This window comes from Apium graveolens, chromosome 1 (assembly GCF_009905375.1).
Source record: "Apium graveolens cultivar Ventura chromosome 1, ASM990537v1, whole genome shotgun sequence".
Classification (NCBI taxonomy): domain Eukaryota; kingdom Viridiplantae; phylum Streptophyta; class Magnoliopsida; order Apiales; family Apiaceae; genus Apium; species Apium graveolens.
In genome coordinates this window covers 34,286,477-34,303,608 of record NC_133647.1, presented here as the reverse complement: position 1 = coordinate 34,303,608, position 17,132 = coordinate 34,286,477, and the positions used below count along the sequence as shown (strand labels likewise).

The 17,132-nt window shown below is 32.8% G+C and overlaps 1 protein-coding gene across 1 annotated transcript; it reads left to right on the top strand.

Moving 5' to 3' along the window:
* Positions 1-549: 549 nt before the first annotated feature.
* LOC141662712 (3-hydroxyisobutyryl-CoA hydrolase 1) lies at positions 550-13,764 on the top strand. Its single transcript, XM_074469242.1, has 14 exons — positions 550-712; positions 1,019-1,099; positions 2,319-2,387; positions 4,047-4,110; positions 4,398-4,477; positions 4,573-4,656; positions 5,347-5,431; positions 5,926-6,011; positions 6,287-6,408; positions 11,522-11,582; positions 12,108-12,206; positions 12,808-12,909; positions 12,986-13,027; positions 13,389-13,764. Exons 1-14 carry the CDS (start codon positions 695-697, stop codon positions 13,521-13,523), a joined length of 1,128 nt encoding a protein of 375 aa, XP_074325343.1. The 5' UTR covers positions 550-694; the 3' UTR covers positions 13,524-13,764.
* Positions 13,765-17,132: the final 3,368 nt, after the last annotated feature.

Genomic DNA, 17,132 nt, shown 5'->3' with positions numbered 1-17,132 from the left:
AATTTTGACACTTAAAAAATATATAAATAATTTTATTCAAGTTTTAACCCAAATTAACGAGACCCAATATATAAAGAATAGGGTTGGGCTAAATATTTTATTCTATTAATGGGTTATTTTTTTAAAAACCAAACAAATTTTGGGTCCGTTTGACAATTCCGTTAAGTGGGCTTATTGGCTTATAAGTCCGTAACAGCTTATTGACGAGTGTTTGTCGACCCAGCTTATAAGTTGAATTTACAACTTATAAGCTGATAAGTTGAATGTTGCTAACGACATACTTTTTCACAACTTATTTTTGATTTTTCGGTTTTTTATCAATTTTAATTTTAGAATATATTTTTTTTAATGTTAATATAACTTAAAATATAAGAATTAAGATAATTATATAAAAATTATTTATTTTATTTCATTTAAATAAAAACAATTCTGACTTATAAGTTAAATTATCCAAACACTTATATAACTTATAAGTATTTATTAACTTATCACTTATTAGTCACTTATTCAGTTTAACTCATAAATTACTTATTTTAAGATTTGTGAAACAGACAACGCCCAACCCGAACAACCCCTGACCACCGAACCCAGGCGGGTTCCAGTTTCCAGGTAATACAGAAGGGGGAGGGGGGTACATAAAACACACAGACACACACGCACACAGTTTCAACTCGAGAACAAAACAACCATCACCATGTCTCCGACTGACCAGGTAACAGTTTCAACTCCTTTCTTCTTACAAGTGTTTATTCGATTACCTTATCTGTTTAGTTGGTATCATTTCAATTCACACAGTTTGTTGCCTGCTTTTGTGTAATCCTAATAATTGACCAACCGCTATTAATCCATCCATTTAACTACTTTTTACTTCTTCTATTACTAGTTTTTTTTACCTTGAATCATTTTAAGGTTTCAAGTTATTGCATCAATTACCAAACATAAAAATTTGATTAGTATAGCATGTTCCCAGTTTGTATGACATTAATTTTTGCACTTCTGATTCAGATTTATTTCGCAGGTTTTGGAGGAAGCTTGTGGATGTGTGAGAATATATACATTAAATAGAACAAAGCAACTCAATGCCCTTTCTTCTGCCATGGTATGATGGTAATTATAGATTGCATTATGTTTAACATTCTTCTACTTCTCACTTCCACATACGAGTGTTTATTCTTTTCACAATATCTGTAATGTTGTGTACTTGTCACGCTGTTGATTTCTCTGGGAGATCTCTTATGCTGCTTCATTATATGTTACTTTTTTTTATAGAATTTAATTAATGTTTCACTTTCCCGCAGATTAAGCTATCACGTGGTATCCTTATACAGTTGTTGTGTCTGAGCTTAAATTAAAACCAAACACTTGTTATACTACTATTTTATCATTAAAAATTATTTAATTATACAGCGATTCGCTTCGATAAACTGCATGCAATCAATCTCTAACTCATGCTGTGTACTTGTATAATCGGTTGTATTGCACAAAGCAGGAAAATGTGAATTAAGGAAATTGAAACGCGGACACATTAAAGTTGCCACCAATGCCTCTTCTTACCTTTTTTATTACCACCTTTATGCATCGCTTATGGGTGTTTTCTCTGTTTACTTTAACTCTGCAAGTTCTAAGAACTAAAAATGCATTGGAATTTTGTTTTTTGAGTAATGGATTAAGTACCGGGCACCCGGCACCCGGCACGGCTGGAGCAAGGAAATCATATGGAAGTAATTTAAATTTTTACTGTTACAAAAATATTTTAAGATATTGGCCTCTGCATAATTTCCTTTCTAAGCAAAAATGTACCATATGCTTTTCTTAAGTACAATGACCTATATATTTCACTAGGGTTATTTAGTGTGAAGTGATTTCCTGATTACCTTGACATTAGGAAGAGTTTAATGTGCCCGTTTGGGAAATCTTAAAATAAGGAACTTATTACTTAAAATGAATAAGTAACTTATAAGCGATAAGTAGATAAATACTTGTAAGTTATATAAGTGTTTGGATAATTTTATTTATAAGTCAGAATTTTTTTTATTTAAATAATTCAAAATAAATAATTTTTAAATATAATCATATTATTTCATGAATTTTAGATTAGATTAATATTTAAAAATATATTTTTAAAATTCAAGTTTATAAAAACGCAAAAAATCAAAATAAATTGAGAAAAAGTACGTCGTTACTAAAATTCAACTTATCAGCTTATAAGTTGAAAATCTAACTTATAAGTTAGGTACACAAACGCTCCTTGATAAGTAGTTACGGGCTTATAAGTCAATAAGTCACTAAGTCAATATCTGTTGTCATTCTTTCTTCAGATATCTCGCCTTCTGGAGCTCTTTCATGCCTGTGATCATGATCCTACTGTCAAACTTATCATCACGAAGGTATGCCTATGATCCTAGTTTCAGACTTATTCGGTGTATATTCAAATTATTAATCTTATTTCTCTAAGCTGGAATTTTACGTGATTCTACCCCAAATATGAAACAGTGCACGAGGAACATAGTATAAGGTGTGTTTAGACTATAAGGAAAATGCAAACCTCTTTAATATAATAATAAAATGATAAAGAGATTTCAAGAACCCGTGAGGTTTGCTAAATTTGTGTTGGACTCCCTGGAACATATTTATTTGTTTTATCACTGGCAGCGACAACCCTAGGTGTGACGTCCTCAGGTTCCATTTTAATTTTATGTATGAATCATGATAATTAATATTTTATTTTAATAATTAGGGTGTCAGGAAGTGTAGCAGGGGAATAGTAATATGAGTACCAAGTATCAGTAAGGGTATTTTAGTCAATTAGAGTTGTATTAGTTTGAGGACTATAAATAGTTTCAAGTTGTTAGATTTTCTGTAATGTTGAAATATATACAAGGAATATGATTCCACCAATCTCTTTCTCTCTCTAAAAACTATGTCTTTCTCTGCAAGTTTCTATCTCTTCTCTTTCTAATCCAAAATTCTGATCTATAAACCTCTATCTCTGTCTAATATCTGCTCTATTTCTCTGTTATACTACTTAATCTAGCTGCTAAATCCAGAAAACACCAAAACAGTCCTGAAACTAGCTCAGTAACTACTAACTCCTGACAGTATGTGATGCAGGTTAAGAAGGAAAATAATAAAAGGGTAGAATTATGGGATTAACCCCGGAATACACATGAGCCCCATGGTGAACCAACCAAAGAACCGCTGTCCCTAGAGTTTGCATACGTCAATAAAGAGAACAATCTCAATTTAATAATCAATCTAAGTCTTCTATTAATAAAAGATTACGTCTCTTTGTATAGGAGTAAATCTCTAAAACTTAACCAAGTTAAATACTAAATATAAGAAAAAGATCCTTTTTATGTTTCTATTACTAGAATCCAAAATATTTCTAATACTTTATTCATCTAAATTCTAATATAAATAATATCTAATAAACTACAATCAACTTCGTTTCTAAAAATTACATAAAATTATACAAATTTATGTTTTAATTTTTTGTTCTGCATCGGTATGATTAAATTGTTTCCACCATACTAGTTACATGGCTGCTCGAGTTGATAGGTATCATCCAGTAGAATAGAGATGATAGATGCTTGCTTTATTTGAATGCATTTTCTGCTTAAATGCATGCTCTCTATTCTGATCAGCCAAGAAATTTTTGTTTTATGTTTTTTATAATGTTGGCAGTGTATGTCTATTGTTCATTCATTTGTACTTGGAAAACTTCATGTTTGTCATTTTTGCGTTCTAATATTATAAAGATGCATCTATACCTTGTTTTCTTTCCCTTGTTTTACTCCATGTTAGCAACATGTTAAAGTAGTCATTATTTAGTGTTTTCTACGACTCAGGTGTAATTAGTTTCCGTTTCTAGATACTTTTTGTTTTCATTTATTTTGTTATGCATTGGGTTATGGTCAAAATGTGAATTGCTTTGTGTGGTCAAAAAACAAACTTGAAACAGTTATGCAAATGGCAGATGATAAACTACCATTACATGTACAAGTAGATAGTTGCAGTTATATGGAGTGTGTTCATTCTAATTATAGGGAAATGGAAGAGCTTTTTGTGCTGGTGGTGATGTTGCAGCTGTGGTCCGTGATATTACTGAAGGTAAGCTTTAGTATCTTCCTTGTTGCCCCTCCAACGTTCTGTGCACTTTTATCCTTCATAAAGTGCTGATAGCCAAGACCATTATAGAAATTGTAGTGGAATTCCTCCCAGTATATTAGTTTAACGTGATTTTTTACATAGTATATTGACTTTACATTCTGTTGAGTTCCCTTCACGGGTTTCCATGAATCTGTCCACACGGGTTTATGTGAATCTATCCAACACAATTAAGATATGAAGGTGACATTTAATTGTTGCTGAACATTCAATTCAAATATGTGAATCAGGTGACTGGAAATTAGGTGCAAACTATTTCCGGAAAGAATTTACCTTGAACTACTTGATGGCAACATACAGTAAACCACAGGTAACTATGAGCACCAAACAGATCTTTACAAATTGGTCACTGATATATGTTAGGAGTGCTCATGCATTTATCTTAGCTGGAAAATGATATTGTAGGTATCATTTCTTAATGGAATTGTCATGGGAGGAGGTGCCGGTGCTTCAATTCATGGTAGCTTTCGAATTGCAACTGAAAATTCGGTATGCCTTTACTTTCCCTTCGTTGCTAGTTTCTACTTATTTAAAGCTATGTACTCATTTAGCTCCACTAAACTTTCAGCACACCTGCTTCCTTACAACGCAGGGAAAGTAAAGGCATACCGAATTTTTATAGCTCCACTAAACTTTCAGCACACCTGCTTCCTTACAGCGTTCCTGCCTGTGGAATTATATATTTTGCAAGTTTATTAAATTCTAATTAGTTTGCGTGTTGTTTGCACAACATAGCATTGGTAACTAGCTTACCACCTATATTTGATGGTATTCCCCCTTTCAATAAGAATTAGCATATTGGATACGTAGACTGTTAGGATAATTATGGTTATGGTGGTGGAGTAATAAAAGGAGTTGTCTCCTATATTTAGAAACGGTAGTGAAATAAATTCCTCGAGAAATCCTAGGGTTGTGGTTTTTCCGCGGTTAATCCATTTTAGCCTATCTTTATATTGTTTTTTTACCGAAATTTCTTGTTTGCCAATACTGCATCAAAAATCCAAGCATGTGTTATAAACTGTGGAATCTGTAGCACAGAGTTTTATGCAGGAATGAAGTGGTTGGTGTAAATAGAAAAAAAAAGCATTGGTACAGCACGTGCTTGTGCCAGTTGTGGTGATTTTCTTTATCTTCATTGGGTTCTAGTTCACAATTCCGGTATATTTGAAATATCTGCAGGTTTTTGCAATGCCAGAAACTGCTCTAGGACTCTTTCCAGATGTTGGTGCCTCTTATTATTTATCAAGACTTCCTGGATTTTTCGGTAATTGCTGGAAAATATTAAACTTGATATTATTTAATGTTATGTAGCCTTCTTCTATTTTATCTGAGGGGGCACTTCTCGTTCATAATTTTGCTAGCTAAAATCTCCAAGTGTCCATACTTGATATTCATTGACTGGAAGATTGTTAAAGATTGATGATTTTACTTTTATATGTATGGTCAAATGTCTAAAATCTAAATTTCTTCTTTCACCATTTTAGATGCTTTGTGGGTTTATCCTCGTAGCTGGTATTCTTTACATTCTTTATCTTTACACTATTAACCAGCGAATTTCAGTATTCGCTCTAATGGCAAACAATTTGAAAGGTGAATTTACACCAATTGTTTACTATTGAAATTATACCAATGTAGTTTACCAGAATGTTCATTATATCACCTGTTTAGAAGTTGCAAATGTAGGAAATTGGTATATATCACTCAAAGATTTGTTTCAATCTGTTTTTATTACGTCTACAATTTGAACATATTTTGCAGGAGAATATGTTGGCCTTACTGGTGCTAGATTAGATGGAGCTGAAATGCTTGCATGTGGCCTTGCAACTCACTTTGTCCCATCAAAGGTACATCTCGGTACAATTTATAATCAATCAACAGGTCTCTGCTACATATTTTTCATAAGTATCAGAATTATTTATGAACTTGTATCTGTGTTTATAAGGTATGATTTCAGTGATAAAAGAGATTATTACTTCTAGAAGTCAAATCTACAAACCGTCACCTTGCAGATGCATATGAGTAGATTAAAATTTCAATATAAAATGACAAATCTAAATGGAAATGGAGGAAACGTTCTAAAGAATGCAATCTAATCCTTTACTGCAATGATAATGATCAGAATTTGTCTTTGCTGGAAGAAGCACTGCGCAAGGTGAATTCAGATGATGCAGCAATTATATCGTCCATAATAACTCAATTCTCTCAATATCCAAGTTTGAAGGCAAATAGTGCTTACAACAGGTACGTCGATTGTGTTTCACATTTTGTTCATTTTTCCAAGACAAGTGTCTTCGATCTATTCGGTTGGATAGAGTGCATCATTGCAAATGTTCCATAATAAGTTTGAAGTTTTGTGTAGGAGGTAGGAATCAACATTCGATTTTGGATCATTAGGATTGAGCTCTAGTTTAAATTTGTATGACCAGAAGGAATGAAAATTATGGCTAGGGGTTTACATTATAGTGCCAATTTCAATATATTTGTTACTTTTTACCTTTTTTCCTCTCATGATTATATTGAGAAACGAAACATTATAATAATATTTTGATTGTATACATTAAAGGAAAGGAGATAAACTATAAGGTGTATCTTCTAATTCCTATCGGGTACTCCATAAATCCTATAAGGTATATCACCTAATTACTATAAGTTTTTAGCCCGTATTTTCAAAATATTAATCCCGCAAGTCACGTAACCACACCCCATGTTCTAGGATTATCTTAGTTATGCTCATAAAGTGGTAAGATAAGCAACCTATAGCTGGGTGCTAATTGGTAATACACATAATAATTATTTAGCAAAAGATAAAAAATACATCAAGTTAAAAATAGCTTTTACACGACATTTTTACCTTGCAAATTTATCCGGATTCTGGAAAATATTCAGCAATGATCTTGCTTGCCGGGTGTTTACAACATTAATCCTTTGAGGATTTGTGGACAATCCTAAGTTGTGCGTGCATTAAAATTCATTGTACTTCATAGTTGAAAGGACAATAGATACAATAGGTACTTGCCTTTTTCGTTGTTGCAATTGTTCAACACTGCCAAGTGCCAACCTGGATAGTGGACACGCGTCACATGCCAATATTTTTAATACTTTTTCTTTTGCTTGAAAGGTGTTATTACAACAATACCTTTTTGACCCTTCTCTAGTCAAGTCTCTGATGATCTTTACACTGTTGCTTGCTCTAAATCAATTAAACCCATTTAAACCCCGAAGAATTCCTACCTTCTATCTCATCTAAACGAACGATGCTAGAGAAAAGTATTGTGAAGTCCTTTTTCTAAAGGAGGTGCTCAAAAACTGTAGAAAAACTTGGACCATCATCTTTAGGGTGTAACCTAACAATGAGGAAACCACTATGAGGACATCAAAACTTCATTTTTTGCGAGGACAAACACCACCCGCTCAAATGTATCAAAGGCAACCAAAAAGCCAAAGATTTCCCATGTTTTAATGTTGAATTCTATCCGGAACAAGAACTTAATGTGTTAATATCTTGTAATATAGAATTCTATCATAGGGAAAATAGCCGAATGTATTGCTTAATATCGTCCTGATTTTAAATTATAGAATTCAACTTTGTTTAGGATTACAAAGTTGCTAATGGTGTTTAGGATCGTGCCTTTTTATAAGATTCCATCTCCCAAGTATCCTGTGCGAGGTTTACCATTTCTGAAAGTAAATGAGTTTGTTATTTGGATTGGACCTTCTGTAATGGGATCACATACGTATTTCGAGTAGTTCTTTGTTAAATCAATGAAACTATATCATCCTTTTCTTTAATGAAAAGATTGCTTGTCATCGCACCTACTAATTGAACCCCATGGTCGATGATAACCAAAACCCCTGCAAATCGAAGATGTATAAAGCAAGATGTAGAGATTTATTTTCAATCCCCATCCTGTGTCCCACGAGGTGGTGTTTAGTCCATGCCCCACTTTTCCCCCGTAAGTAATATAAAATAAAATAAAATTATGTACTTATAAATTTTATTAAGATTACGATTTATTAAAGTGTATAAATTTCTTATTTCAATTTTATAGTAGAAAAGTAATTACTAAATGTGATAGTACTTTAGAAAATCTAGAATATCCTCTAAAACATTTACAAATTAATTATAAAATTATAAAATAAAATATAAAATCATATAATATAGTACATGAGTATATATGGATAAATATTCTATAATATTTTCAAAAAAATATCAGTATAATATATGATATTGTGTAGTTATATAAAAAACACACTTATAAGGGTCGTTTTCCAGCGAGAATCACACAAAGATCATACCCATCCCATGTTGGGAAAAAATTTAATTGCTACTCACTGCTTTATTCCCATTCTAACGGAGCGGGTTTGTCTCATTTGGGTGGTCCCCATGTCCCCCACCCATTTTTACACCTTGAACAGAACTTTTCAATAAAAAGGATTATTATATTCAAATAGTATGTGTAGCAACCTTTGTCTTTGTTTTTGCATTTTAAATCTTCTTGGTTGAGACTTGTAGGGCTATTTGTTATTAGTGGTCTGGGGTTCGATCTACGAGTGTGGTAGGGGGATCTTTCATTATAGAAAATGTGATATAAGTTTTATTGATATAAGAATGTACTACTCGAAGTATATGGTAGCATACCAGAGGGCCAAGTCCAAATACCAATCCCATTTCCTTCGAGAAATGATAAATTTTGCCCAGAACCCCTATGAGAAAAGATCATAGATAAAATAACTATCCAAAACACCATTAATTACTCATTACAACTTAGTAATGTAAATTTATATGATTTGAAACTTGCAGAGTCCTTCATGCTTGAGCCTATATTATTGTAGATTAAGACGAGTTGAGCAATACACGGAGTTAATTTTTCGTAGGATAAAGTTCCACATTACAACCCGGAAAACCTTTGGTTGGCTGTCTTCCAAACCCATGGACATTGGCATGTACACATAAACTGTGCATATGGAAACAAAGAATTATACAATCAAGCGGGTGAGATTTGTCCTCGTAAAAGATGAACTTCTATCGTGCTCTCCTTATTATGACGTAAAACCCTATGACTGGAAAGATGAAATTCCAAGATTTTGTAGTTTTTGAGGACCTCCTTTGACAAAAGGACTATTGTACTTTTCTTTGGCATCTTTATAAATGAGGCGAAAGGTAGTAATCCTTCATAGTTTAATCAATTTGGAGCAAGCAAGACAATAGAGAACATCGAAGACCTGATAGATATAAAGAGGGGCTAGGATGATATCAGTGTAATAATACCTTTCAGGAAATACACACGTATATTAAAGGAATCACATATAAGTATTGGCATGTCCAATTTCTAGGTTGTCAGTGTGGAACAATTCTAATGACGAAAAAGACAAGTAGTTATTGTAATTCTTATCGGTTCAACTATGAAGTACAATTACTTCTACAGAACCTACTTTACTCCGACAAGTCATTTCTGGCGGTCATGCTCGTGTTGACTTGCCACGGATCCGACTCTTTCTCCTTGTAGCCGCAAACATTAATGATGTTTCAAATTTTTATTTTTATTAATGAGATATCACAGAGAACTAGAAAAAAATGAGGATATAATGGAAATTTCAAGCAGACGATGCAAAAAAAATTAGAAAGACGCAGTACCTATATATGTCTGAACTGTGCGTAGTTTATAATTGATGTATCTGGACAATCCTTTTTCCGGATTCATTTTTAAGTTCATGAAGCTGAATCCAGCTGTCTTCAACAACGCACACAATTATACTTTAATATTATTTTTATATTTTAATGTTTTATATATGATATATTTAACTTTTATGTACTATACATGATATATTTAACTCTCATGTACTATATTTAAAAATTAAGTGCTTTGTTTCCTGTACTATACATGATATATTTAACTCTCATGTACTATACTTTAATATTTTTTTTTCAAATAATAATTAAAAATAATATAATATGATTAAAAAACAATATATTTATCTGTTCCTGCAATATAAAATTAATTAGTATTATTTAAATTATGCCGTGTCCCGTATCCATGTCTAAGATTTGGACAGTATCCTCGTGTCCTATTTTTGAAATCCCGAAATTTGACACTCGGATTCGTGTCATATCGACACTGTACCCGAGTAACATAGGACAAAACCCAGTGTTTGTGATTCTTGAACACTCTTTACTTTTAGGGTGCAATTGACGGAGTTCTGGCCCAAATCCAGCATGATCTCTTTATTCAGCACGTGCAGATGATATCACTAAGGGTAAGACACCACGAAAGGGATACATGCTTGAACAAGGAATAATACGCTACAAGGGGAGGTTAGTGATTCCAGCTAAATCAAACTTGGTGGTGAAAGTCTTAAGGGAATATCATGACTCATATTTGGGAGGTGGGGGCACTCATGAGATCTGAAAACATATCAACGCCTCGTTTGAGAGAATGAAAAAATGAGTGCAACAATATGTTATAGCTTGCACACATCTTGTCTTTGACAACCATGCTCAAGCACACATCTTGTCTTTGACAAGATTCGAACCCTCGATATTGTGTAAGGGGTGCGAGGGTGATAGTAGTGGACCAAGCTTTCACTTATCTTGTTTATAATATTGGGCATCCTTTTCAGACCTTACGTCTCTCTTTTGTAGTTGAACAACTTTTTTTCAACTTTTTTTTTAATTTTGTTATGGTGATTAAATATCTACATCATTCTTTGTTTCAACCTTACATCGGGTTTGTCAATTTTGGGTTTGATTTGTCAATTTTCTGGAGGTTTGTCAAAAGCTTTGCATGTGCAAAAAGAGTACCATAGAATTTATATATTTAAATAGGTACATTTGCAGAGAAGCTTAAGAATAAAGTGATATATATAACTTATTAACATAAAGTGTTATAAATTATATTGCAAATAATAATGTAGAAAGAATATCATAAATAAGCTACTATCTGCTGTAAACATACTGTACTTGCCTTTGACAAAAAATCTTTATAAGCTTGTTAATATGGTATGGTTGGTCAAAAATTTAATAAATACCCCGCACAATAAAATTGACAAAATTTTAGGTGGGAGAAAATGATAAAGGGTGAAGAAAATAATCATTGCAAATATTCTATAATACATTTCGTGAAGATCTGTGTAGGATGTAGGAATCAACATTCGTTTCTGAATCATTGGGATTGAACTCTAGTGTAAATTTGTAAACTATGAACGAACGGAAGGAATTATAAATATGGCTACAGGTTTACATTCTATGGCCAATTTTGATTTTTTTACCATTTCTCTGTCTTGATTATACTGATGCAAAAAATTCTAGTGCTTCTTTCTTGATTAAAATATTTATAACCACATCTATGTACTACAGGTTGGATATTATTGACAAGTGCTTTTCTCGAAAGACAACCGAGGAGATAATATCTGTTCTTGTAAGTTGATTTGGAGTGAGTAGTCTGAAAGAGATCTGCTGATGTCTATTTTATTTAAATAACCTTCGTTTTAAATGTATTCTGATCATTATTATCACGAAGACGACTAGTCGACGACTAGTCAGCATCTAGTCGACGCGAAGGTACTCAGGCGCCGAGAGTCTCGAAGCCCGACTTGTCGTCGACTAGTTGACGTGAAGGTCGCCCAAGAGTCTCGTAACCCGACTTGGGGTCTTCATAACAATAATTGTGGTGTACCGTGCATATTTTGAACCTCCTATTCTATTACTTTTGATTTATATTATTAAACTAACATGTTCAATTGTATTATATATTAAATCAAGTAATTTTATGTATAATGAACATTTTGTCGACTTTTTACGACTAGTTGAGCGACTTGTCGACTAGTCTTCACGAAGGTACTCGGGCGTCGAGGGTCGACTTGGCGCCGTGATAACCTTGATTCTGATTGCTTGTGCACTTGCCTGGTTCCTTTCACTTATTATGTAATAATTTCTTTTGTAGGAGAGTAAAGCTGTAGATCATAAGGATGAATGGATCACTTCAACTGTTCAGACTTTGAAAAAAGCATCTCCAACAAGTCTAAAAATCTCCCTTAGATCGGTATGGGCCCATCATGTACTATATATGCTATTTTAGAAATTTTTCCATATAAATAAAACAATTGCACTGGTAGATTCACCAATTTTAAAAAGTTATTGTGCTGTATATGTTGTGAATTAGTGAAGATTCTGGTCACTTCTAGAGTTGCCTAGAAACCAAGTTACTGTAACAAAATTAGAAATAAGCTATTTTCCAAGAAACACTGCCCAGTTATTTTTTACAATATTAATGATTAGCTAAAATCTGTTAATTGTGAAAAAAAATTGATGATTCACATGCTAGATAGATTTAAGTAGGAAGTCACCCTCACATTGAGTTTGTGTACATGATCAGGTTCTCAGGTTCTCTATTATCTCTTGCACCACTGCAAGTGTTCCCTTGTTTAGTTGCAGATGCCATATTTGATCATATGTCCGTGCAAAAGACCTATATATTGATTAGTAATGTTTATAATAGTCTTATATGTGGCCTGATTATGACTCTTGTTCTAGTTCACTTTTTTATACTGGAATGGAAAGAAACCATAATACTAGTTTCGAAATTTCAAGGCATTTATTTGAAGTTCAAAATGTAAAAAATATTCCTGCGATTTATGTTCTAGATAAGAGAAGGAAGGCTCGAAGGTGTTGGTAAATGCCTTGTTCGGGAGTATAGAATGGTTTGCTGCGTCATGAAAGGAGAAGTCAGCAGGGATTTCTTTGAGGTAAATAATTATTGAAATGTTAATTAGATTATTTTTTTGGACTACATATAAACCCACCTTATTGCGCAATGTGCAGGGATGCAGGGCTTTACTGTTGGACAAGGATAAGAACCCAAAGGTACATAATTTTCTTCATTTTTTTCAAAATTTCACGAAGTTCTGATGCGTGAAATCCTAATATTGTACTCCCTCCGTCCCTCCCAATTGTTATCGTTTCTAAGAGAGTGTCCGACACTGATTTTAATATGAATAGAAAATATAGTTCTATAACTTTTTTTAAAAATTTTCTTTTTCTGAATAAAAGTTTAAACATTCTATTTATATTCAGAAATTTAAAATAAATAAATTATAGAACTATTTTTTATATTCATCTTAAAATGCGTGTCGGACACTCTCTCAGAAACGATAACAATTGGCCGGGACTAAGGAAGTACTATTTATATGACGGGTTTATCCATTTTTTCCTTATCATCTTGTAGTGGCAGCCGTCTAGACTAGAGTCGGTCACTGATGAAATGGTTGATCAGTACTTCGCGAAGGTAGATAAAGATTGGGAAGATTTGAAGCTCCCTCCAAGATCTAACTTGCCAGTTCATGCCATTGCAAAGCTTTAATTCAAATATTATAACTTACGATGCAAACCGTATGTAAAATCCGAATGTTTAAGCTCCTCAATAATATAACATATACAAAAAATTACGAGTATAGATTGAGTTTTAGCCATTCAAGTAGATTGGGTATATGTGTCTGTTAGCGAGATTATCATGTTGAAACAGGTATCAGGATAAATATGCTTGTTTGTAAAATAAAGGCGAACTGAAAACTGAATAATAAAAGAAAAATCTATTACTACTATATTAAGTTGGTCTCCTTTGTAATCTTCTCTGTTGTCATTGTTTCAAAATCCACGTCTCTGCTCGTATGGTATCAACTTCTGCATCTCTACCACTTATGTTCTTGATTACAATTATAATGACTTGAATAATACTTTAATTTCCTTAAATATATAGTTGGTAATATACATCAATAGTTGTTTTTATGCTTCTATTATATGATAATCTAAAGTTTTTTCTTGTGTAGGAGGTTGGTTCTGCTCTAGTTTACTTGTCTTACAAATACGAAGCCATTTAATTTTCTTTGTTTAGCAATAATCAATATACTAGAATTGCTCCATGGATCTCATCGGAAATGTGTCAATATTATATTTTGTTAATTGTTACTGTTACATGGTTTACCCGTAGTTAATGCAATAAAGTGACATTGTATACTTGTTAATTGTTCATACATGGTGTTGTACAACTTTGTACATAATGCTATTGGTTGCAGTTAGACATGGCAGGATTATTTAGTTTTTTTTAACATCTTAGGCTGCGTTTGTTTCTTGGGATTATAATTTTGAGATAATATCTGGGAATAATTAATCCCATCAAATTAGTCCTATAATTTAAATAATTCTATCTTATCATTATTTAGAACTGTAACCTTAAAAGATTTTGGATTAGTTTGGGGTTATAGATGCTAAATATCTTCCGCTGGTACTTGCATTTTGATTAAACAGGTTAATTTAGATTTGGATTGAGGTTTTATTGTGACGACCAAATCCCCTGACCCTGGATTTGGGGGTGTTACAGGTGGGTATCAGAGCTGAAGTTATCGTAAACTAGAAACGAGAGCGTGTAGGTGTGTGTATAGTTATTTAAGGACGCTTGAGCTAATATCGAATTCCTGTTGGACTATTGGATATTGTACCAACGAGTAAGTTAAGATAGCCGTATTCGTTCAAGATGGTTGTGTTCAACTGGATGGAACTCCGGGAAGCTGCTGCAAACTTCTATTGTGGAATCTTCCGAGACTACGATTTGACGACAATGGAGATTATCGATATCCTAGGAACGTGAAAAAGTATCTAGAATCGGATGACGAGTCAACAGAAGAGTTCAAATAGAAGATAAGCACTAATACCTTAGCAATACCTTCTCTTTCTATAACTCCTTTTGACATCTCTCAAAAAGAAGTAATTGTTAGAGTATATATTCCCTAACACTCATTTTCAATCATATATGTGTTTTAAATGTGCCAGAGACTATTATGAAACCTATTTTTCAGGTTTTGATAGCTCTGCCAAATTATGATAATTTAACTTCCACTTTTCTTATATGGTGGATAGTTTCTTAGAGTATATATTCCTTTGATATTCTTTTATTCTGACTGAGATGAACAACCCTAACTATAGGGGACACAAGGTATACCTGTCTGTGTGATAGGAGTTGGATGGGACGACATCACCTGTGTGTATTGTGACTACAAGAAGAATTACAACCTTTAGAAGTGTCTTAATTTGGACACGCAATACCAAGTTCATTTGATCATATTGATCTCTCAGTTATTATTTTATTTCAACAATACTTTTTCACAAATTCAGATTTTGGTCCTCTTATGATACAATTTTTTTTTCTCTTTGAAATTTCATGATTTTATTCTCTGAAATATTCGAAGGTATGTCAATTAAGTCGGGCTGAGTTATCTTGGTCAAGTCAAAATAAATCTATGAGATTGGATTACCAATAGCAATAGTGGATTGCAATGTGATTAAGATATTAGTGGCGTATAAGGAAGTCAGTCTGTTTCTTTATTTCTCTCTCTATTTATCTCTATCTCTCTTTCTTTCTTTTTCTTTCTTTCTTTCTCTCTATCTTTCTTTCTATTCTTCTCTCTCGTAATCAGTAAAAGTAATTTTATTTAGAAATTGGTCAAAGGATGTGGATGGAACAGTGTGGTGCAGAGTGAAGGTTCCGTGATCATTATGTTATACAAGGAATTCAAGTTCATCTGAAATTTGAGAAAATAGCGTATGCAAGATTGAGAAGTTGGTAACAAGACCCGTAGTGCTTTCTTCTGCTGATTCCGAGGACGAAATCCTTATAAGGGGGGTATATTGTAATATCCCATATTTTTAGTTATTATTATTATTATTATTATTATTTGAAATTGTTTATGTGATTTTATGTGAATTTTAGTGAATTATATGATAATTGGAATTGATGTTTGGATGTTTATATGTGATATTATTTGAGTATTTTAATTTGTAATATGTCCAGAATAAAGTATAGATAATTATTGTATTTTTCTGGTAATTTTTGGATTGTTATATGATTTTTATAATGATTTATAGATTTATTAATTATTTTCCGTATAATTACAAAACTATTTTATAAAGTCAGGAATCGTCCAACCTCAATCGTTTTTACGTTTTCACAACCCGAAACTCTTCCGAAAACTCCTTCCTAACCTAATCTGGTAATTCCGGACATTTTCCATGTTTTAACTTTTTCAATCCGGGTTACGGTTTGACCGGTACGCGTCCCAGCGTATAATTTTCGATACGATAATCATTTCGGTAGATTAATAAAACTCATATTCTCGAGAGACGGAATATTTTTACATTATTTTCTCATATGGTGTTTTATAAGAAGTTTGGTTTTGATAAATATCCAAATCTGGTATTAAATTGTATCGTTTTTATAGTTACTTAGCAACCAAGTAATCTATTTTTGGATCGTTTTGCAGTTACTTAGCCAAGTAATCTATTTTCGGATCGTTTTGCAGTTACTTAGCGGCTAAGTAACTAATTTATCGATCCAATATGATCCAACACAAACCAATATTCCATAAATATATATAGCCCTTTTATTATTTGATTTTATTCGTATTATCATAATCAGTCAGTAAAATTTCATAATTATCAAGAGAGACCGATGAGTGTTCTTCGCGTTCTTCATAATCAAACCAAGATTTGGAGGTGTTACCGAAGTCGGATTTCGACGTACAAGTAGTCAAATCGAAGCTCTCGACACGTAGAATCCAGTTTAATCATCCATAGCGTCCCAAATTTCATCGGTATTTTTCTATTTTTTTTATAAAAGTTCGAATTATTTTGTAAAAATATGAATTTTCGTAAACGATTTGGTTTGTCTGATTTGATGATTGTATGTTGTAGAGCATCTCCTGCCATTCAATTTGATATATCATATGTTGAATTTCGAGTTCCATAACATGCTCACAAGGCTGTTTGATTTTCGGATTAAGTTCTTGAATGTTCTTCGTGTTCTTGAGAATCAAACTGAAATTTGGAGGCGTTATCGGACTCCGTTTGAAACCCTCTTGTAACCAAATCAAAGCTCTCATCATCACCCTTCCAAAACATTCATCAGATTTGGTGCAGA

Bases quoted from the DNA above. Each gene is read 5' to 3' on its own strand.
- LOC141662712 (XM_074469242.1), top strand. The intron at 5,432-5,925 runs GTAATTGCTGGA...CATATTTTGCAG, and splicing joins AAGACTTCCTGGATTTTTCG to GAGAATATGTTGGCCTTACT. The intron at 12,207-12,807 runs GTATGGGCCCAT...TTTATGTTCTAG, and splicing joins TAAAAATCTCCCTTAGATCG to ATAAGAGAAGGAAGGCTCGA.